The following is an 18,806-nucleotide window of genomic DNA, read 5'->3' on the forward strand; positions in this document are numbered from 1 at the left end:
GGGTTTTTTCTTCACTTAATGTCTCATTGTTTAATTGAGATTAACTAGGGTGGATTTGGGAAAATCCATACCTCAGAAAAAGTTAACCCAACGATTCCTTCACATTGCTTTACCCTGCTTTCCATTATTTTCATTTATAAGTATTAATTTGTAAAATGCTGATTTCAAATCCCACCGTATCTGCCGGAAGCGCTTGTCTTCCACCATTGGCTGCGCTAATGTGGTCATCTGTTTAACGACCAGGATGAGTATCAAAATGTTGAACTTGAAAAAAGAAAGAAATGTGAAATGTGTCGTCGAAAAAAAGAAAAAAATTTAGCCGTCTTGTTACGAGCGTTAGAGAAAGAAAAAGTCTGAATCCCTCTCTGTGAATTAAACCCCAAATCTTCATTTAAGAAGGACCCAATGGTACGCATTCCTGCAAACTGCTACGATAAGAAATGCCGAATAAATTATGCTGGTAATTATAATAGGGAAGATTGCAAACTTTGAGTCAGGTCGTCATTAAGAGAAAGGTGTTCAAGTTTTTTTTAAGGAGCAGGGGAAAAAAGAAGTATCCAATAGTAGTCAATCCCGGTAAATAAAAGTAATAACGTGGCTTCAATCAATTATAAACTCACAACTTCAATGAGCGCCACAAATGCGACGAATATCCAGATCAAGTTGTTAGTCGAGGACAGCCAACAACTTGAAAGGTAAAAGGAGAACACAGAATAAACACAGATTTGCAGCGATAAAACCCCTAACCCACACCCTTTACCGGTAACAAAACATCTAGAAGAGAAACAGAATGAAAATACAACAAATATTTTGTAGCGAAAAGAGAGAGAGTGGGAAGGCACAGAATATGAAGAGACAAGTACTAAATAATTATCTTACTATTTGTCACTGATATAACTTTGAATTCCATCTTTTCCAGTCGCAACGCTCAATGAAATGCCTACCATGACGATCGGAAAACCTAAACAGAAATAGGAGGGGGTCAATACAGAATCACACGCAGAATCACAGAGGCGATTCAAAAGAGGCAGTTACAAAAAACTCATAAGTGAAATGAAAGTACCCCATGAGATGACGTGATACGTGTGCATCTTTTCGCCAATGTTATAAACTTTCACAACAAACAGATAAAGATAAACTCCCTCGACCATCATCCAACAGAAAGCGGCCATCAGGAAATATTGCGAGAGAGCTGCTGCTGTAACACAGGAAGCCTAAGAGATAAAAAAGAGAGCCGGGTTTTTGTCTGTTCTAATCCTCCTTTCTTCAGAATAACTTAAGCCGCTAAAGAGCAAATATACCGTTAATGAACGAAGACGTCACTTACTGTGTTCTCTGTGACCTTTATACCGGCGAGAAAGATTATTTGACCAGCTCCGAGTGACACAGAAAGACTCAATCTTATTTGAGAAAGAGGCTTTCGAACATCTCTGGTGAAACAAGCAAACAAACAAAAAGACAAACAACAGAAAAGAAGCATTATACGACAACGCATGCGTCTAATTTCATGTGGTACTTTTCCAGCTAAGGAATTTGAATCACTGTCGCTAAGAGGTCGAGATTTGATTCATCTTTATTCGTTTCTTCCGTAATTATTTATAATTAATTTCATTAATTCATTTTTTTTTATCGCGTATTGATGTAATTTAAGTCCGAAATCTTTACTTAAAATCAAATAAAGAATAAGTTCTTTAGACGTATGCATGGTTGAGGTACTTACGTGATGAAGGAATACACAATAACTGTCAAAAGTATTCCGGTGATGGAAAAGCCTAATCCCACTTTGGTGATAATTTGCAGAATAGTCTCGTCCTCGGCCGTAAGCTGTGTCACAAATGACATAAAGAGAAATAAGAAAATTGTTATCAAATCAACGGAATTGTACCTATGATGAAACTGAGAAGATAAAATCATTACCCCTGGAATACTATCGTAGGTAACTAAGACAGCAAAATGAGAGAAATGACTGCAGCTGCAAACTGTTTCTTCTGAGTTGCTTTTCGATGTAACCACATAGCATCCTCTCCCTGAGAACTCTTCTGAACTAAAAAAAAAGAATAAAAAAGTGGTGAACAAGAAAAAGAAATGACCTCAAAAACCATCGAGGAACTGAAAGGTTAGACAAGCGGGTTTTTTTTTTCATTTTAATGTTTTTCCTGTTCGCGAGATCTGATTAGTCGGAATGTGCTTTTTCTCACTGACAACTTATCTATGATGGTAGCAATTGCCTATGCCCAGGAAAAAGGCCTTTCAAGCATGATACTTAACAAATTTAAAATCCACGAAACTATTTCTTCCGAATCAAGGCTAGTAATATATTCCAGCTTCTTACCTCTCGCTGAGGCCACTCCAAAACATGCATTTCTTCTCCCCTTTATCGACCTAAAAAATATGATCTCTTAGGAATAAATTAAGATAACCTAAAAACCGTTTACGGTCGTTAGAGGGAGCAAATATACGTCTGGATGATAAACCCTAACGAACATAAAGTACTAAAAAGTTCATCTTTCACAAGTTCATTCAAATACTTGGAACGCGATTGCCTAATTACACATAAGCAGCTCGCGTACCACACGTACTTACGGAGATGCAATCTCTTACCTTAGGAAGCTTTCTTAACCTCTCGTTATCGGACTGGATGACGGTTTAAAACAACCAAATGTATCCTTCACTACTTTGTATCGAAACGACATGTATCGAAATAACTTTCTACTTATACCGAATCGAGTTTATCAATGTATCGAGACGACTTTACATCGAAACGACCGGTTGCCACATACTAATTTTGATCTTGCTTTTACATCCAGGTTTCTGAACTTTAAGACGACATTTTCTTGCAGCTTGTCTGGGTTTGGAGCCATTGCTACGGCCATTATCCTGGAACCCAAATGCCTGAAAAAAAAACACAGTTTTAACATGATGCATATCAATGTTGAGCTTCGTAATTGTTAAGGATATGGCATCCTTAGCGCCACTAAAAACAAGTGCTACTTCCATACTAATGTCGTAAACGCTAAAATATGCATTGACTCACTGGAGAATCAACAAACAGGGTTTTGAAAACGTTATAAGACCTTCTTGGTTAAACGCAATGCGTTTTGTTTTGTTTTGTATTTTTTGTTTCTGTTGGTACATTCGGTTAAACATCGAGGGAATTAATTTTACCTTCTATTGCCTGATCTAATCCTGATGGGTTGATCTGGAGCTAAGAGATCATGGAGATCTTTGTACACAATCCCAACAACCACCGATACTAAATAGTGATGAGGAGAAAAATATATCAAGCTAAAAAAACATGATAATTTGAATTCCAAAAAACTACGATTCAAACAGACTGTGTGCATCAACAAACAAACTCCTCTGTATACGGAGATGGTTTTCAATACCATTGCAATTTGAAAAGAAACCAAAAGAGCATTGTGTCAATACGTTAGAGAGTTGACCACGTAGTTAATACAAACCGTTTTTCGCAAAATTTGCTGATGAAATATTCATGCTTGCTTGCCATTCTGGTTTCTCAAGATAAAAGTCACTTGCATTTTGATGGTAGGCTTTTTGAATACGCAGCACTGACGGAGAAAACAGCAAATGAAAACTTAACAACAAAGTATGTTGGATGAAATGTGTTTCGGACTGGACAGCAAATATGATGTCATTATCCTACTATATTGTGATTATAGAATTACCACGTAGCAAGTACAATTAACCCTTTTACTCCCATGAGTGACAGAATTTCTCCTTTTACAACACCAATACAGTATCAAGCAGACAAGTCATAAGAATTTACAAAAATTAACTAGGGGATTAAATAACTAGATCCAACATCAAATTCTCCAAACTAACATCACAAGAACTATATGACAGACAGTAAGGAGAATTACTAATGAGATCTTGGGAGTTAAAGGGTTAATCCTCTAAGGAACACAGAGCAATCGAGAACAAGACATTTTGATATTTTTAAGGATGAAAATCGCTGGAATTATTTCCACCTCCAAAATGATTCATAAACGCAAATAGTTAATTGAAGGAGGAGATGGATCGATTTGATCCAGCAATAACGCTTAGAAAATGGAGCACGTGTTATAGTTTATTACATCATCAAGGCAGGAAGACCATTTTATCATTTCATTACCCAGTTAGTGGATAAACAAGTAATGGATCAGCGCTGATCAGGACAATTGATGGTCGCGTTCTGACTCACCCAATTTGTGGCTATAGATCTCTTGTGAAGACCTCGTTCCAACCAGGTGGAGTTTGCCATAATTAAGAATAAATTCCTCGAACACATCTGCCACGTCAAAGGTGGATGCTCTGCTTGTCTCAATTTGTTCTGTGCTAAACGTGCCGTTAAGAGGTTTCACGATGTTTCTCATACTGATGACGAAGTCATCAAAAACCCCTATAGCCTCCTGCAATAACATAAAATGTATTTTGTTGTTGTTGAGGTAAGGTGCTAAGCACTTGACATTGATTTTCAGTGTGACTAAAAGAAACGATCTGAGTCTCCCACGAGCATTCAAGCCGCAGACCTTCCGGCTGATCTTGGTCGGGTACTTAATCAACTAAGCCTAAGAGATTTGAATCCATTGAATTCATAATTCCTTTAAAACGTAAGCCTGTGCTACCTCTCTGAAAACGTGGTTGAAGTTAATCTTTTTTATCATGGCCTACTCTAATTATACATCTATGCACAAATCTGGTTTCTGTTGCATAGCAACATGTGTAGAATTGAAATACCTTTAAGGAATTGTTTCTGGTGATCTCCATTCTGCCAAATTTAGAGACATATTCATTTGCCTAATACAAAGAAAATGGCAGTTGCAAGTATTAACCACAAGGATGCTAACAATGACAATCACAAGGACAAGAATTAGAGCTGATAGAGTACAAACCAGTTTGTGAATTTTTCTCGAAGGTGAAGAAGACAACGAAGGCTGCGGCGACGGTACCGGTTGGGTCCGTGCTGATTCCGTTGATGCAGAGACTACTGCAGGTGACGGCGTAGATGATGATGTAACCGTTGATATCAATAAATCTCCAGAAACAAAAAAAGCAACAGAAAGATTAATTGATAATGGTTATTATAGCATTATTCGAGATTGAATGATACATTTTTCCTTACCAATATCTCTTTTTTTGTGGTACTTCTTGTATTCGATTGATTAGTATTGATATTAATTTTTTTTTGTCATTTCTGAATTTGTTTTAGTTTCACGCATCTTACGTAAGATCTGGATAGGATAACTAGGATATCGACGACAAATGGTTTAATCGATTCCTTGCTTCTGTTGTTTAGTCGATAAGATATTTATTAATTCATAAGTCTCCATCATCTCGGTATTGCAGGCACAAAACAAGTGGGTCTTTCTCCCATGAATGACCAAGAAATAATTTATCCTTACAATATCATTATAATATCAAGCAGGCAAGAGATGAGAATAAAGAAAAATATCGGTCAGGTAGTATTAGTTGATTGATCCAATACCAAATTCTTCAAGTTACCGTCATGTATGGCAGACAGTAAGGTGGACAATTTACGAGATCTTGGGAGCGAAAGAGAAAATGCAACAGCTCGATCATTGCAACAATTCAGCCAATTCATTAGCTTGCTTAGGCTTGCAGAAGCGCTGCCTTAAAAAAATCGGTCAAAACCTAAGCCGTTTAAGAAGCAAATGTAATCTGGTTATTTAGATCTGTAAGTAAAGAATTCAAACATTTTGCCGACAAAAAGTGCCATGCAAGATAGAAAACCTACAAAGCGTAGCCAATTTTATTAATAGTTAGCTGGAGTTAGCTGAAGCTTCAACATCCCTACCCCTCCCTTCTTACCCCACAGGCATTTGCCGTCGTCCGTACCCACGGGGTGGGGAATTTGAAAAAAAATTGTCTGAGCGGGTTGGGAAATTTCAGCCGGAATGGTCTTTCCAACGGAATACAAGTGTTATATGTTTAAATGTAAAGGTTTTAAAAGATATAGATTTCACTTTTGTTCAGAAGAAAAGGTCTTCAAACTCTACGTTTCAAAGCTTGGTCAGTGAGTAGAAATGCCTTCGACGTTGATTTTGCCTCTTACAAATAAATAAATAAATAAATATCGAATCTGGCACTTGGTAAGGAATTTGAACAAAGTTTTTGCCCACCAGGGGGGAGGCAATAGGTATTTGAATAAATCAATCTTCAAAAGTTCAAATGCCTAAAGGGTTGCCGTTAGAGGGAGGGTGGAGGGGGGAGAGGGGGATATTGAAGCTTCAAATTGATATACGCATTATGTTATAACCTGCCTATCATTTCTGACTTTCTTTTATACTCACCGTCTTCTCCTTCTTTGCAAATTTGAGTGCACCTTATTCCATTGCATCTTAATTTACATTGATCACCCTCACAATAGTAAGCCTGCTCAAATTTATATTCCTCTTCGCCGATTGCCAGATTATATTCTGTGACGTTGCAAGTATGATAACCTCCCTCATGTATTTGCTCGGAACATTGATCTACCAATAATGTGTTCGTGTGACTACAATTTTGGCCGCAAACCTCGAAGGGGAATTTACTTGGCACGTGCTCACAACTAGTTACGGTACAGTTCATTTTGCAGGTATAACTAGTTAAGCTACAATTTTGCACCCAACTCTTATCGCCATATTCCAGTGTACAAGGTACTTCAACGTATTCTTGATAGTAGCTCTGCGAAGAGTTTTTCCATGTAACTGAAAAACCCCATAAAAATAAATTACAACTAAGATGTAAAGGAAGTAATTATTAAAAAAAACAAACAAACAAAAACAATCATTAAAGAAAGAATAGGTTTCTTCTGAGCAGTAATTCTTTCACAATTAATAGAATGAAACATCGTCAACCGTCGCTTTGCTTCAGCACCAAGAAGAATGATTATTTTGGTGAACACAACACCATTTCAGTTCCAACACAGTGTCGAGGATATTTTAAAAAAGATAATGCAACTATTACTTCTGGTGATATATGAGAACTACGGAAATTATTACTAACCGCGCTCTCAACCATTTAAACTTAATGCTACATCAAAGTGTCCACTATTTTTGCCCTCTGATCAGTTGTTTCACACATTTTGCATCGCATTGAAACTGTGAAACTAGATCCTATAGGCAATCAGAAGCATTAAAATGAATAAAAAAAAATAAGAAAAAATCATGCATCTAAACGAGAGTTTTAGGAGTATTGAAGTCTCAGATGTTCTTTTGTTAGATGATGAAATGATGAGTGTTCATGTAAGTCAAGCTGTCATCATGCCTAAGGCTCGTCATACAACCTCGCGTTTAAACTTAAAATAATCGCCGAAGGAGAAGCTGTTAAAAATAACTCTGAAATGGCATCAGCGAGTCCATGGTCCGTCGCTGGAGGAAAGATCAAGCGAACCTTTTTAATTGCGAGATTAAATTGTCAGCGAAACGGAAGACTATGGGATGCTTCACGCCGAAGTATCTGGAGCTTGATCAAAGAATACTGGAATGGTTAACAGAGCAGAGAAGCCAAGGTAAGTTTTTTGTAGAGCATTGATTTTGTATTTTTAAACAACAGAAAAATTATCACGAAGTGAATCAATCAACTGATTGCTGAGTGAATGTGAGTTGAATGTGGGACTCTGAAATCTATCGTAGTATCATGCGACAACATTCTGTAAGAAAGATTCTCATTGGCCAGTTTTGACCAGTGTCAAAACAAATTCAAGAGGTGTCTAATTTTTATCCTTTTGATCGTTTGGTAACCTTTCTACTTCGTTTTGCATAGGAGTAGCTGTTAATGGATGGATGATACGTCTAAAGGCAAAAGAATTCAGCGAGGATCCTGAGTTTAAAGCGTCCCTCGGCTGGTACGAGAGGTGAAAGCGCCGCCATTCCGTCAGCCTTTGGACCAAAACAACACTCGCTCAGCGTCTCCCAGAAGATTTGGAGCAACAAACAGTCAAGTTCCATTGATTTGTAATCACATCACGTCAGCATCACAGTTATTACCCATCAAGAATCTTCAACATGGACGAGACACCGATGCGCTTCGAACTACCATCCAGTCGCACTCTCGAATTTGAATTAAAAGTTAATAAAAAAATGATTGCATATTGCGTTTCCCTACTTTAGCTCGGCTTATAAGTAAGTACATCCCAATTTAGTAGAGTTTCCATGCGCTGAAAGAATTTGTTTTCAAAAACTTTCGGCTATAAGCCAAGACCCCCTCTAGAGCCCAAACTTTTAATTCACTTCAGTTTTAGTTTGTGTAAAAATCGGTCAGCTTATAGTCGAATAAATACAGTAAGAGTAATTTTGTCTTACCGTTGGAGATCTCACAGATATAGGCCGCCCGCTTATATCTACCGTAGTAGATACCGAAGTAATTAATTGTGCACTGTATGTCGCTTGTAGACCCGTTGAATATAACAGCCACATGTTTCCCACATGATGGCCGGTTTCCTCCCCCTTGGCAAATAGTCAGCGGTTTTCCACTCAACCAAGTCCACATGTCGGCCTTTTTTTTTAAACCGATATGATAGAACTTAAAAGAGCGTTTTCGAATCTCATTATTGATAAACATCCATTCTTCTTCAGTTTCGATGGAAACCAGGTGTCCGCCTTGGTCTCGGCAGGTGCGCTGATTAAAATCCCATGTTTTTCCCCACTCTGAAAATATGTACCAGGATTTATTAAAGGAAGGATTTTGGCATTCTGCAAAATAAAAACAGCATCAAAAACTGATTATCAAACACAAAAAAGTAAATAAATAATGCTTACTATCACAATGTTGATAATTTCTACAACAGAAGCAACAACAATGATAATAACGTTAACAATAATGTGTTAATTATATGATAATAATGATGATATTTTGACTAATACTGATTCCTACTACTAATTGTAGTAATGATATGGTGACGATGACAACGAGCGCGATGATGATGGTGATGATATAATGAAGATGGTAATAATAATGATAAGAGTACATTTTTGTTCAGTGTCATCTGACACATGTTTCTTTACCTGGGTGTCTAGTGTAATTATTTAACTAAAATGAGCTTGTGGGTACAGCACTATTTTTACTTTTGAGAGCTAGAGTTATTCTGAAAAAGAAGTTTCTTGAGGATCAAAATGCTAAGGGTGGTGTTTTGGCTTATAATGTACTTGATGTGTGGAATGCCTTGTTACCTCCGTGCATTTCACAGATAAAGGCTTTTTTTTCTGCGGAGAGATTGATTTAAAAAGGCCACTATTCTTGTGCATCGCCGCATATGATCCGTTATGACTTTTCGTAGAATTTTTCCATTTCGAAATGTTCAATGAGTTTCCACTCTCCCATGTCCAATTCCCAGATTCCTTTGATAAACCAATGTGCCATACTTCATTCCTCCAACCACTCCGATTCTGCATCTCCTGATTGATAAATTTCCATTCTTCAATTGTTTCGATGGAAATTAAGTAACCACCTTGACTTTTGCAGACATCCCTGTTCTCAGACCAAGTTCTTCCCCATCTCGAAAATGTGTACCGGGAATTTTGGAAACAGGTATTTTGGCACTCTGTAGTGAACAATATATATTGATAGGTAAAAATATATAGATACATAGATAATACTTATTACCTGATACTTGTAACTATGACGATCATTGTGACAAGGAAAGCTTGGAATTAGGTTAGAGTTTTATAAGCGTTAATTTTGTTTTTAGGATAGGCTTCGCTAGCCATTGACTTTGTTGCTTTGTTTTTATACAGAAATTGCAAACAAATTAATGCACTTCCAATAGGCAATAAGTGACTGATTATTCTTAAACATCACTCATAATTTTTTTAGGTTCCCTTTCAGATACGTAAGTTCGAAATGGAACTACACTTTCTCACCTGTTCCTTGCAATTGTATCAGTAAAGTTAGAGTAGCTGTAGATTTCAAAATAAACATATGAACAAATGAATTATAGCAAAACAGTATTTGAAACACAGTCAGCCTATAATAGTACTAATTAATTCGCTATCTGAAGGTGTTTTCTTTCTGCATTTAAGAGGCGATCTCTGTAAGAGCGGTCCAGGGCATTTCGCATCGGAAAAAATTTTTCCCTCAAACTTTTCCCAATAAACTATCTTTGGTTACAAGTAAATAAAACCACATTAGTTTCTGGAAATACGTTAACATAAAATCCTTAGAGCTCTCATAAGTCAAAGCTGCAAAAGGCTCTTTTTTGACATCTTGCGACATCGAAAATTTCAAAAGTTGAATAGCTCGGTCCTCGTATCACACTGCATGCAGCAAAAAATATTTTTTATTCTTAAAGTGTGTGATATATAAGGTGTATAAAATGCATTTCAATTTTGATATTCGTTCATTCAGAGGCTCGTCAAAATTTATTTAAAAACACTCGTTGGAAAGCTTTCTGAAATTGGTTAAAAGTACTCTTTCTTTCTTGGTTGATATTGCTCAAGTCCAGACCAGACCATTAAAAATTCACTTGATTTCTGCTAATAAGATGTTTGGCTGCAGAAAAATATAAAAACATCTTGCACTTATTGATTTTCTTCGCCGAGGTGACTTCAAACTTTTAGCGATATTGCTAGCGTGACAGCCGATTATGCAAATTAGTTCATTGAGCAAACTCCGACCGTTTTATATGAGTAGCTCAATAAATCTTAGATTTTAACCATTTTAAGAAGAAAATACAGTAGGACAGAGCTTTAAGACCACACTGATTAATACTTTAAGCTTTTCAAAAGGCCAAAATTTGACAATTTTTAATATCTCGTGACGAAAGACGTCAACAACAATGTATCGAATATCATAATTTGATAAGCGCTCGCGAACTTATTTAAAAATTTGGCTTCTGTTATTTCACATTTGAGTTCTGATGGCTTACGCTATTCAAACCTGTATGAATATTTCAAAACCAAACTACAGGATTCTATTTAGTGTAACCGGCGATAACAGCACACACAGAAATACACCGTGACCATTGACTCTGTCTCGTAAACGGACAAATTGTGTAATTGTCCTGAATACTTCTCATGTCTAAATAAAGCAGCGATTGCTCGGATTTCTAGCTGAAAGGGAAAAAAGTGATATTTGGTCGTCACGCCTGTCTGCATAACAGTCCCTTCTCATAAGTTTGAAGAGTTCCTGTGAAAAAGGATATCGCATTTGCATAATTAACGGTGGACGTCATAACTAGATTGCATATCATCTGCACTCCGAAATCATTTCCTCCATTTTTGCAAGAGGTGCTGCATTTGTATCTTGCATTTTGAATGCGAGCTCAAAATGTTTGCACATGTCTCTTAGCATCTTGACTTTGAGGCTAGGCAACCTTGCTTCTCTTGCCACGAGCACACGTCATAGATATCAAACGTGATTGGATGTTTCAATCCTATCTCATCCATTACTGTGTTCCTCGCCTCTCTCTGAAACCTACCCAACTGCATTGTGTACTCAGAAATAGCGCCTTTTTCTCCTTCAAAAATACTCTTCAGCTTCTCACAATCCTCACACCTCACGTTGTGACTGTGACTGCATACTTTCTGAACGTCAGTGTCAACAGCATGACTAAGTGCAAAGACCCTAGAGTGATCGGTACATTTTCTATCTTCCTCTTCGTAGCGATTACGGTATGTAGTCTTCAAATACAACTTGCTCTCCTAAAGCCTCTTCCCAACTTTACCCTAGTCCTTTTCTGCTCCCACGCTTTCCAATTCGTCTATAATTTGGAGAAAAATCTTTGAAACCATCCGCTCCCTCAGCTGCAGTATTGTCTAAACCTCTATAGAACGCCATACATCTTAGAAATGGCCTTTGACATTTGCAAATTGACAGAATACTGGCTCTTTACCCATTTGGAATCGCTACCAGGGTGTGTCGGATACTGGCACGCTGAACTTTGGCGCCAGAACTTCCCATAAGTGTGCCTATGCTTTGCGCAGACCCACATTTTGCCATAACTGAGTCTTCTACATCGAACAGGCCAGCCCTTGCAAAGATAAGCTCTCCTTCTGTGAAACTCTCTTTTGACGAATGGATTAAGCAGAGATGACTCTTTATTGAGTCAGTACTCTGAGGCAAGTTAAACAAACCGGAAACTCCTCGTCAGTCTCCGAACGAAGTTTCTGAGGAACGCGACTGAAAACAGGACTTCTTGTGGCGAATACCGTTTCAAGAATTTTTTTTTTATTAATCCCAAGCAAACCAGTACCGAAAGAGACATATGAATGACAGCTAATAAAATTACACGCTTTACGATATAGATATAGCTAATTGTTGGAAAAATGAGGTGACACGTAACGTAATAATTTATTTCCTCAAAAATCGCGGGGTCCTTTTCCACAAGAACTCTCTAGAGTTCTGAATAGAAACTTTCATAAAGACCGGTGTGCAGGCAAAATTTCTCTTATTTCTGCCGACCAGAATTCTGATCCAAAAGGCGATGTTATCGCTGCTTTATTACGAAGGGAGAAGCAATTCAGGATAATTACACAATTGAATTATGTGACATTGGTCACGGTGTATTTCAGTGTGTGCTGTTATCGCCGGTTACACCAAATAGAATCCTGTAGTTTGGTTTTGAAATGTTCATACAGGTTTTAATAGCGTAAGCTGTCAGAACTCGAATATGAAATAACAGAAGCCAAATTATTTAAAAGGGGTTTGCGAGCGCCAATCAAATTATGATATTCGATACGTTGTTGTTGACGTCCTTCGTCACGAGATAATAAAATTTGTCAAAATTTTGGCCTTTTAAAATGTTTAAGGTATTAATCGGTGTGGTCTTAAAGCTTTTCCACTATATTTTCTACTTTATTTTCTACTTATAATGGTCAAAAGCTAAGATTTATTAAGCTACTCACATAAAACGGTCGGAGTTTGCTCAATGAACTAATTTGCATAATCGGCTGTCACGCTAGCAATATCGCTAAAAGTTCGAAGTCACCTCAGCGAAGAAAATCAATAAGTGCAAGATGTTTTTATATTTTTCTGCAGCCAAACATCTTATCAGCAGAAATCAAGCGGCGTTTTTAATGGTCTGGTCTGGACTTGAGCAATATCAACCAAGAAAGAAAGAGTACTTTTAACCAATTTCAGAAAGCTTTCCAACGAGTGTTTTTAAATAAATTTTGACGAGCCTCTGAATAAACGAATATCAAAATTGAAATGCATTTTATACACCTTATATATCACACACTTTAAGAATAAAAATATTTTTTGCTGCATGCGGTGTGATACGAGGACCGAGCTATTCAACTTTTGAAATTTTCGATGTCGCAAAAGGTCAAAAAAGGGCCTTTTGCAGCTTTGACTTTTGACAGCTCTAAAAATTTTATGTTAACGTATTTCCAGAAACTAATGTGGTTTTATTTACTTGTAACCAAAGATAGTTTATTGGGAAAAGTTTGAGGGAAAAATTTTTTCCGATGCGAAATGCCCTGGACCGCTCTTACAGAGATCGCCTCTTAAACTTCTGGCCACAACTTTTTTCTAACTTCTTCGGGGAGCCGTCAAAATTTAAAACGCTTTGCAGCTCAGCTTCTTATCAGTTTGAACAAGTCTTTAACGAGTCTAAAACGATACGTGTCAGTGAAATTTTACCCTTAGAAATATCTAACCTAGTATTATATCGCTCCTTCGAAGACATAGCAAACACGTAAAGTGGCGACTCAACTCTCTTCTTTTCACGCGCTATTGTTCTAACCGTGCAACGTGACGGAACAAGCGCTGGCTAAGAATGAAAAGTAATCCCATTGTTATTTTAACATTTTGAAACTCTTCGTCGAAAGCAATTACAATCCTCCTTTAAACTCTTATGCAAGACGTTTTATGGGGTTTGCCGCGCTTACAGAAAAAGAGATAAACTTCGTTCGTATAGTCAAGCACTGCCATTGAACAAAGAAATGCCGTAAACTGACAACTTTTTCGACGGTAAGGTGTTGGTAACACGGTTGCACGCTGATCATTTCATGAGTTTTAAGCCTAATGGCCTCCATCTGGTGCGGGAATATGCTATTTATAACTCTCTTTAAAGTATAATATACTTCGACGTTCAAACGCGATGTGGAAATTATTTCTATAATTGTTCTTCATCTGAAATTGCAATGACTCGTCGCCTGAGATGCCTGAGAAAATTTCGAACTTCGTTTTGCACAGAAGTGTGTATTTTAACCAAGTGGCATCTTCAGAAGGTTGGTAATTAAGCAGTTGTCTTCTTGCGATCCTTGATATCCCTAATAATCATGAACTACAAGCACCACTTAATGTTAAGTACAACATGATTGTTTTATTTTAAATTTTTTTCCTTTAAAAACTCAAATACCTCTGTAAAACAGCGTCAGGTACATCCCCTCAATTTTTACATTTTATTTATTTATGGTTTGACTCGGAAGAGGGCTGTAGGATATCCTAATACCGAGTTATCTGTATATATCTATATCTCAACATATACTTCTAACTTTAAATTTCAACAGCACAACCATGAGTTTAATATAGCTTGCATGTACTTACTCAGCGTAGAACGTATGGACTGGATTGTGAACGTTTTATGTTTTTTACTGGAATGAATCCCTTTCATCGCACCATACATCATAAGTTTTCGTTGGTAGTTGTCAGTACGCTTATACTGGTTTTTTACATGGTAGCATCATGGCGGATTCTTTAACATCTTTCAAATCCTTTTGCTGGAGGTAGACTATGGACATCAAAATGCACAACTGATTCTCACTAACGTGCATCACCATCTGTTTTCCCATCTTAAAACGGACCAATAAGGCTAAAGACAATTTGCGCAAGGTGTGGAGAGCTGGTAAAATAAAAGAAACGCACGCATAAAAATAGCTGTATTTAGTTAACGTTTTGGTTATGTTTTACATAATATAGGATATTTTAGATTAATACTCGTTTAACTACGGTTGTCTTCAAGTAAATAACATTTATCTGCCGAAATGTAATTTGAGTATCCCATCTGTTCTTGGAAGAATAAAAATGATCACCATTTACCCATCAAACAGATGAAGCTGCGCTTCAGAACTGATGGACTTAAGTTGGTATGTCATATATATCCGTACAAGCGTGATTATGTAATTCTGACTCTTGATTATGAAATTGATTATGTAAATGTGACTCTTTCGAAAAACGCTGCCAATCTCACGCACCATAGTCGTAAGCATCATTTAATCGCGAGCTTACATATTTGAAAAGTCTGAGCGAGTCGCGTTAATTCGTCACGCGTCAAGATAGTTCGATCATTTCGTAATCCTCTGTTTATTCTTTATTCCTCATGAACCAATAGTTAATGAAATCCGTTAGTCTTATTTCACTCAACAATGTTTGAAATATTTTAGGCAATATTGCAAAAGGTTGCCCTTTGAGCTCCTGAGACCTTTTACAAGCTAACCCAGAGGATTTAAGGCAATCTCTTCAAACTTTTGACCCAAGACAACGTTCGAAGACTTACAAAATCTAAAAGAGATACCTGAAATGCTTGAAGATGCTTATATCTGGTGAAAATCCCATATGACAACACTCCCAGAAATTCTCTTCTGTCCTATCTTATCGTATCTTATATTTTAGGATATCACCCAATTTGACTGGGGGTATTCAGTCTCGTGAGGGGCGTAGAGACCAATCGTGCGCGAACAAATATATTTGATGAATCGTAATTTGTGTTATCTGTTCTTAATGATAATGGATTCATGGCGGCATGAAAAGAGCTTATCATATAAACTACGGTGTTATAAAAGGATTTCTAGCCCTGTGAAAAGCCGTTACAACACACGAAAAAAAAAAACCGTATTTTTTTCACGTGTTTGATATCGCCAATCAGCTGCTGACACGTCATTCACCTTTCGCGCCACTCGGTTAGGTTGATGAATGAACGGTAAAGCCTTCACGATTCCCAATACAAGGTCGTTTGTCAAAATTTTTTCGGATTATGGCTGCCAAAACACTAAAAAATCTGTATCGCTCACAGGCAGTGACATTAGAACTTTCCTAGAAACGGAGGGAAAACCAATGCAAAATATGGAACGAAAAAACCGAAAGTTACGTATTCCGTGGCTTTGGTAATGGCATTTTCGCGGCTGAGAACGAAATAGCTCAATTAAGTTGCCTTAAAGGTAACTTAAAGGCTAACATTGAAAACGTTTAAGACATCTTTATGTGATGTACAAATTTTTTTTAAATGAACCTTTCATTAAGCTTTCAGAAGTCAATTAAAGTCCCCTTATGAACCATTTCATGAACACTTTAAGCTCAAATGAAAGCAAACCCAAATAACCATTTAATGGAATTTAAGAGTAAAATTCTCCTAAATCTCGTAAACTCGTCGTTAGTAGACCAAAACTTCACTTGTAAAGGCATCTTAAAGGTTTCTTTAATCTTTTGTATCCCTTTAGGTACTACTTAAAGTTTCAGGTTTTGTTCAACTTCAGTTGTGCTTTCAGGTTTTCTTGCATCTCAAGTTTTGTTAACATTCATCTTTAAGTGACCTTTCAGTGATTCTTAAATCTTCACTTCCAATTAACTTTTGATTTGCCTTATCACACCCATATTCATATATTAATGTAATTCGTATTTTGGGTAACCTTATAATTGCTAGGAAAAAAGTCACATGCAAGTTATTACAAAATATTTGAAATTGCAGTGATGAAATAATTTTGTACAAAACTCAATTGCTCCCCAAGCAAACCCACAATGAAACTCAAGATATCTGGACTTGTACTAAATGAGGCCCTTACACAAATAAAAACAAGACGTCCAAACATTACAAATTACTAATTGTCATACTTTAATAAATTAAGTTGTTTCTCTTTTGTCTGTGTATAATTTGTATAATCTCAATCATGTACGCAATAGAATCTTCTTCACTAAAATATATGAACAGAATATAACTGCATGGCTATAGTAATGCACTACAAAAAAAAATATATCAATTCAAATATCATACTCTCAATTCTAGCAACTGAGAAACATGATTTGAACTGATACAATAAAAAATATTAATTCAACCTATCATCTAAAAAGTCAGGATATTTTTCTTGATCAATTTAAATTTGTAATTGTATCGGTTATTTGCCATTTTTTTGCATATGTATTGCTTATCAAATATGATGATACACCTTAGTAAAGCACTAATACAACATAGTTCTCTTATTCTGAATGCACTTTTAAAAATACACAATATACCTGGCTATATTAATACCTAGCACAAAAATTTATCAATTCAAATATCCTTTTCTCAATTCTGGCAACTGAGAAACATGATTTGAACTGATAAAATAAAAGATATAAGTTTAACCTATCATCTAAAAAAGTCAGGATATTTTTCTTAATCAATTTAAATTTGTAATTGTATCAATTAATGTATGCCTATTACACATAATTATACACCTTAGTAAAGCACCAATACAAAATAGTTCTCTTATTCTGAATGCACTTTAAATTTGAAACTTTCACACATAAAAATGTGTACAACTGGAAGAATGTATGGATCTCAGGTGGAGGAAATTAAATATAAAATTGAATTCACAACAACATACCTTAATGAGGTCATAAAAATTGCCAAATTATATGTTCAATGAATAAGAAGCCTCACATAGGCATGTAATTATAACATAACCTCCTTCTAAAGTTGGCCAATTAATGCTTTATACAAAATGATTTGGACAGATAATACATCATCAATCTGATTAATTAATGAAACCAAAATATATATTTATTGCATTATTGCCCACTCTGGAAAATTTTCAGTGGCTAGGCATCTCAGTAACAGTTGCCCACCAACTCTGGGCAGTATTCTATCTTTAGCTCTGGTTGTGAGGTTTTTTTTGCATAACTTGTCAAGTTTTTTAAAAATTTTTTCATTGTCCTACTTTCCCACTCAAGTCTTCTGACAGAGTATTTTGTCACTCTTGAAGAGTTTCTACTGTTGCCTTCGTAGCAGCTTTCTTTGTGACTCATACCATACATCTCCAGGATTTTGGCTGCTCTTCCTTCCTCATGCTGGTCAGCCCAGTTAACCAGCTCTAGGGCTCTAGTTTGCCTTAATAACTTCTAAAGTATAAAGCAGAACAACAAGCATGTGAAGGGTATTCTCGAACTTCAAATGGAAAATATTATACAAAGCATCTATTTCTCTTAAAATATATGTGTACACAGTGTAAGCATGGAATTCTTGAGCATGATATACTGTACAGTCTCTTCATTCTTATTTGATCAAATGGTCCTGTAAACTATTGTTTATTGCTCATCAACATCTTCATATTTTTCATTCAAGATTTGTCTCAACTACAGATTCATCTTCAAGATACCATACAATCTCCAAAGTTACTTTACAATAATTTCCTTGGAAGCCTCTAGATAGAGAACAGAAACTATCATTAACAGGGCAATTCAAGAGGACATAGTCCGATAATCATGTATATATGCAAAGCTGTCCAATTTAAAAGGGGAAAAAAGCTACATTTAATGGGAAATATCTGCCTTCTATTGATCACTGTACTGTAGTGGTACACTGGTAACACTGATCATTTGCCACACCCCACCACTGGGGCACGGCACGAAGTTTCTTCGTTAAATTTGAAGCATCTCCTCTTCAGCCACTGCCATGACCTGATATATATATACAAAGATGACACTGACAAACAAATTTTGTCACTGAAATCTCTGAATATCACCGAGAGCAAAGAACCAATTGAACTGATATGGTAAATTTGAGAAACGTTTAATCGCCGAGGTTGCCGCTGAAGAAGCATGTGTTTTGGACAGGTCGGTGGCGAAGGGAAACAAGAGCTTGTCCAGAACAGAATATGCAAACATCGACT

At 36.5% G+C, this 18,806-nt stretch overlaps 2 protein-coding genes across 2 annotated transcripts; both read right to left on the reverse strand.

Moving 5' to 3' along the window:
• Positions 1 to 849: 849 nt before the first annotated feature.
• Positions 850 to 3,565, reverse strand: LOC131792781 (adhesion G protein-coupled receptor L4-like). Its single transcript, XM_066167270.1, has 9 exons — positions 3,462 to 3,565; positions 3,166 to 3,253; positions 2,781 to 2,892; positions 2,333 to 2,382; positions 1,918 to 2,044; positions 1,721 to 1,824; positions 1,328 to 1,430; positions 1,064 to 1,214; positions 850 to 961 (listed from the first exon to the last, which is right to left on the reverse strand). The coding sequence occupies exons 1-9, from the start codon at positions 3,493 to 3,495 to the stop codon at positions 879 to 881; spliced, it is 852 nt and encodes a 283-aa protein (XP_066023367.1). The 5' UTR covers positions 3,496 to 3,565; the 3' UTR covers positions 850 to 878.
• A 604-nt stretch (positions 3,566 to 4,169) lies between these two features.
• On the reverse strand, positions 4,170 to 14,642 carry LOC131791863 (uncharacterized). Its single transcript, XM_066166385.1, has 8 exons — positions 14,491 to 14,642; positions 9,861 to 9,896; positions 9,171 to 9,541; positions 8,304 to 8,693; positions 6,312 to 6,707; positions 4,893 to 5,035; positions 4,738 to 4,797; positions 4,170 to 4,409 (listed from the first exon to the last, which is right to left on the reverse strand). Exons 3-8 carry the CDS (start codon positions 9,178 to 9,180, stop codon positions 4,170 to 4,172), a joined length of 1,239 nt encoding a protein of 412 aa, XP_066022482.1. The 5' UTR covers positions 9,181 to 9,541; positions 9,861 to 9,896; positions 14,491 to 14,642.
• Between the last annotated feature and the right edge of the window lie 4,164 nt (positions 14,643 to 18,806).

This window comes from Pocillopora verrucosa, chromosome 5, assembly GCF_036669915.1.
Source record: "Pocillopora verrucosa isolate sample1 chromosome 5, ASM3666991v2, whole genome shotgun sequence".
Taxonomy (NCBI): Eukaryota; Metazoa; Cnidaria; class Anthozoa; order Scleractinia; family Pocilloporidae; genus Pocillopora; species Pocillopora verrucosa.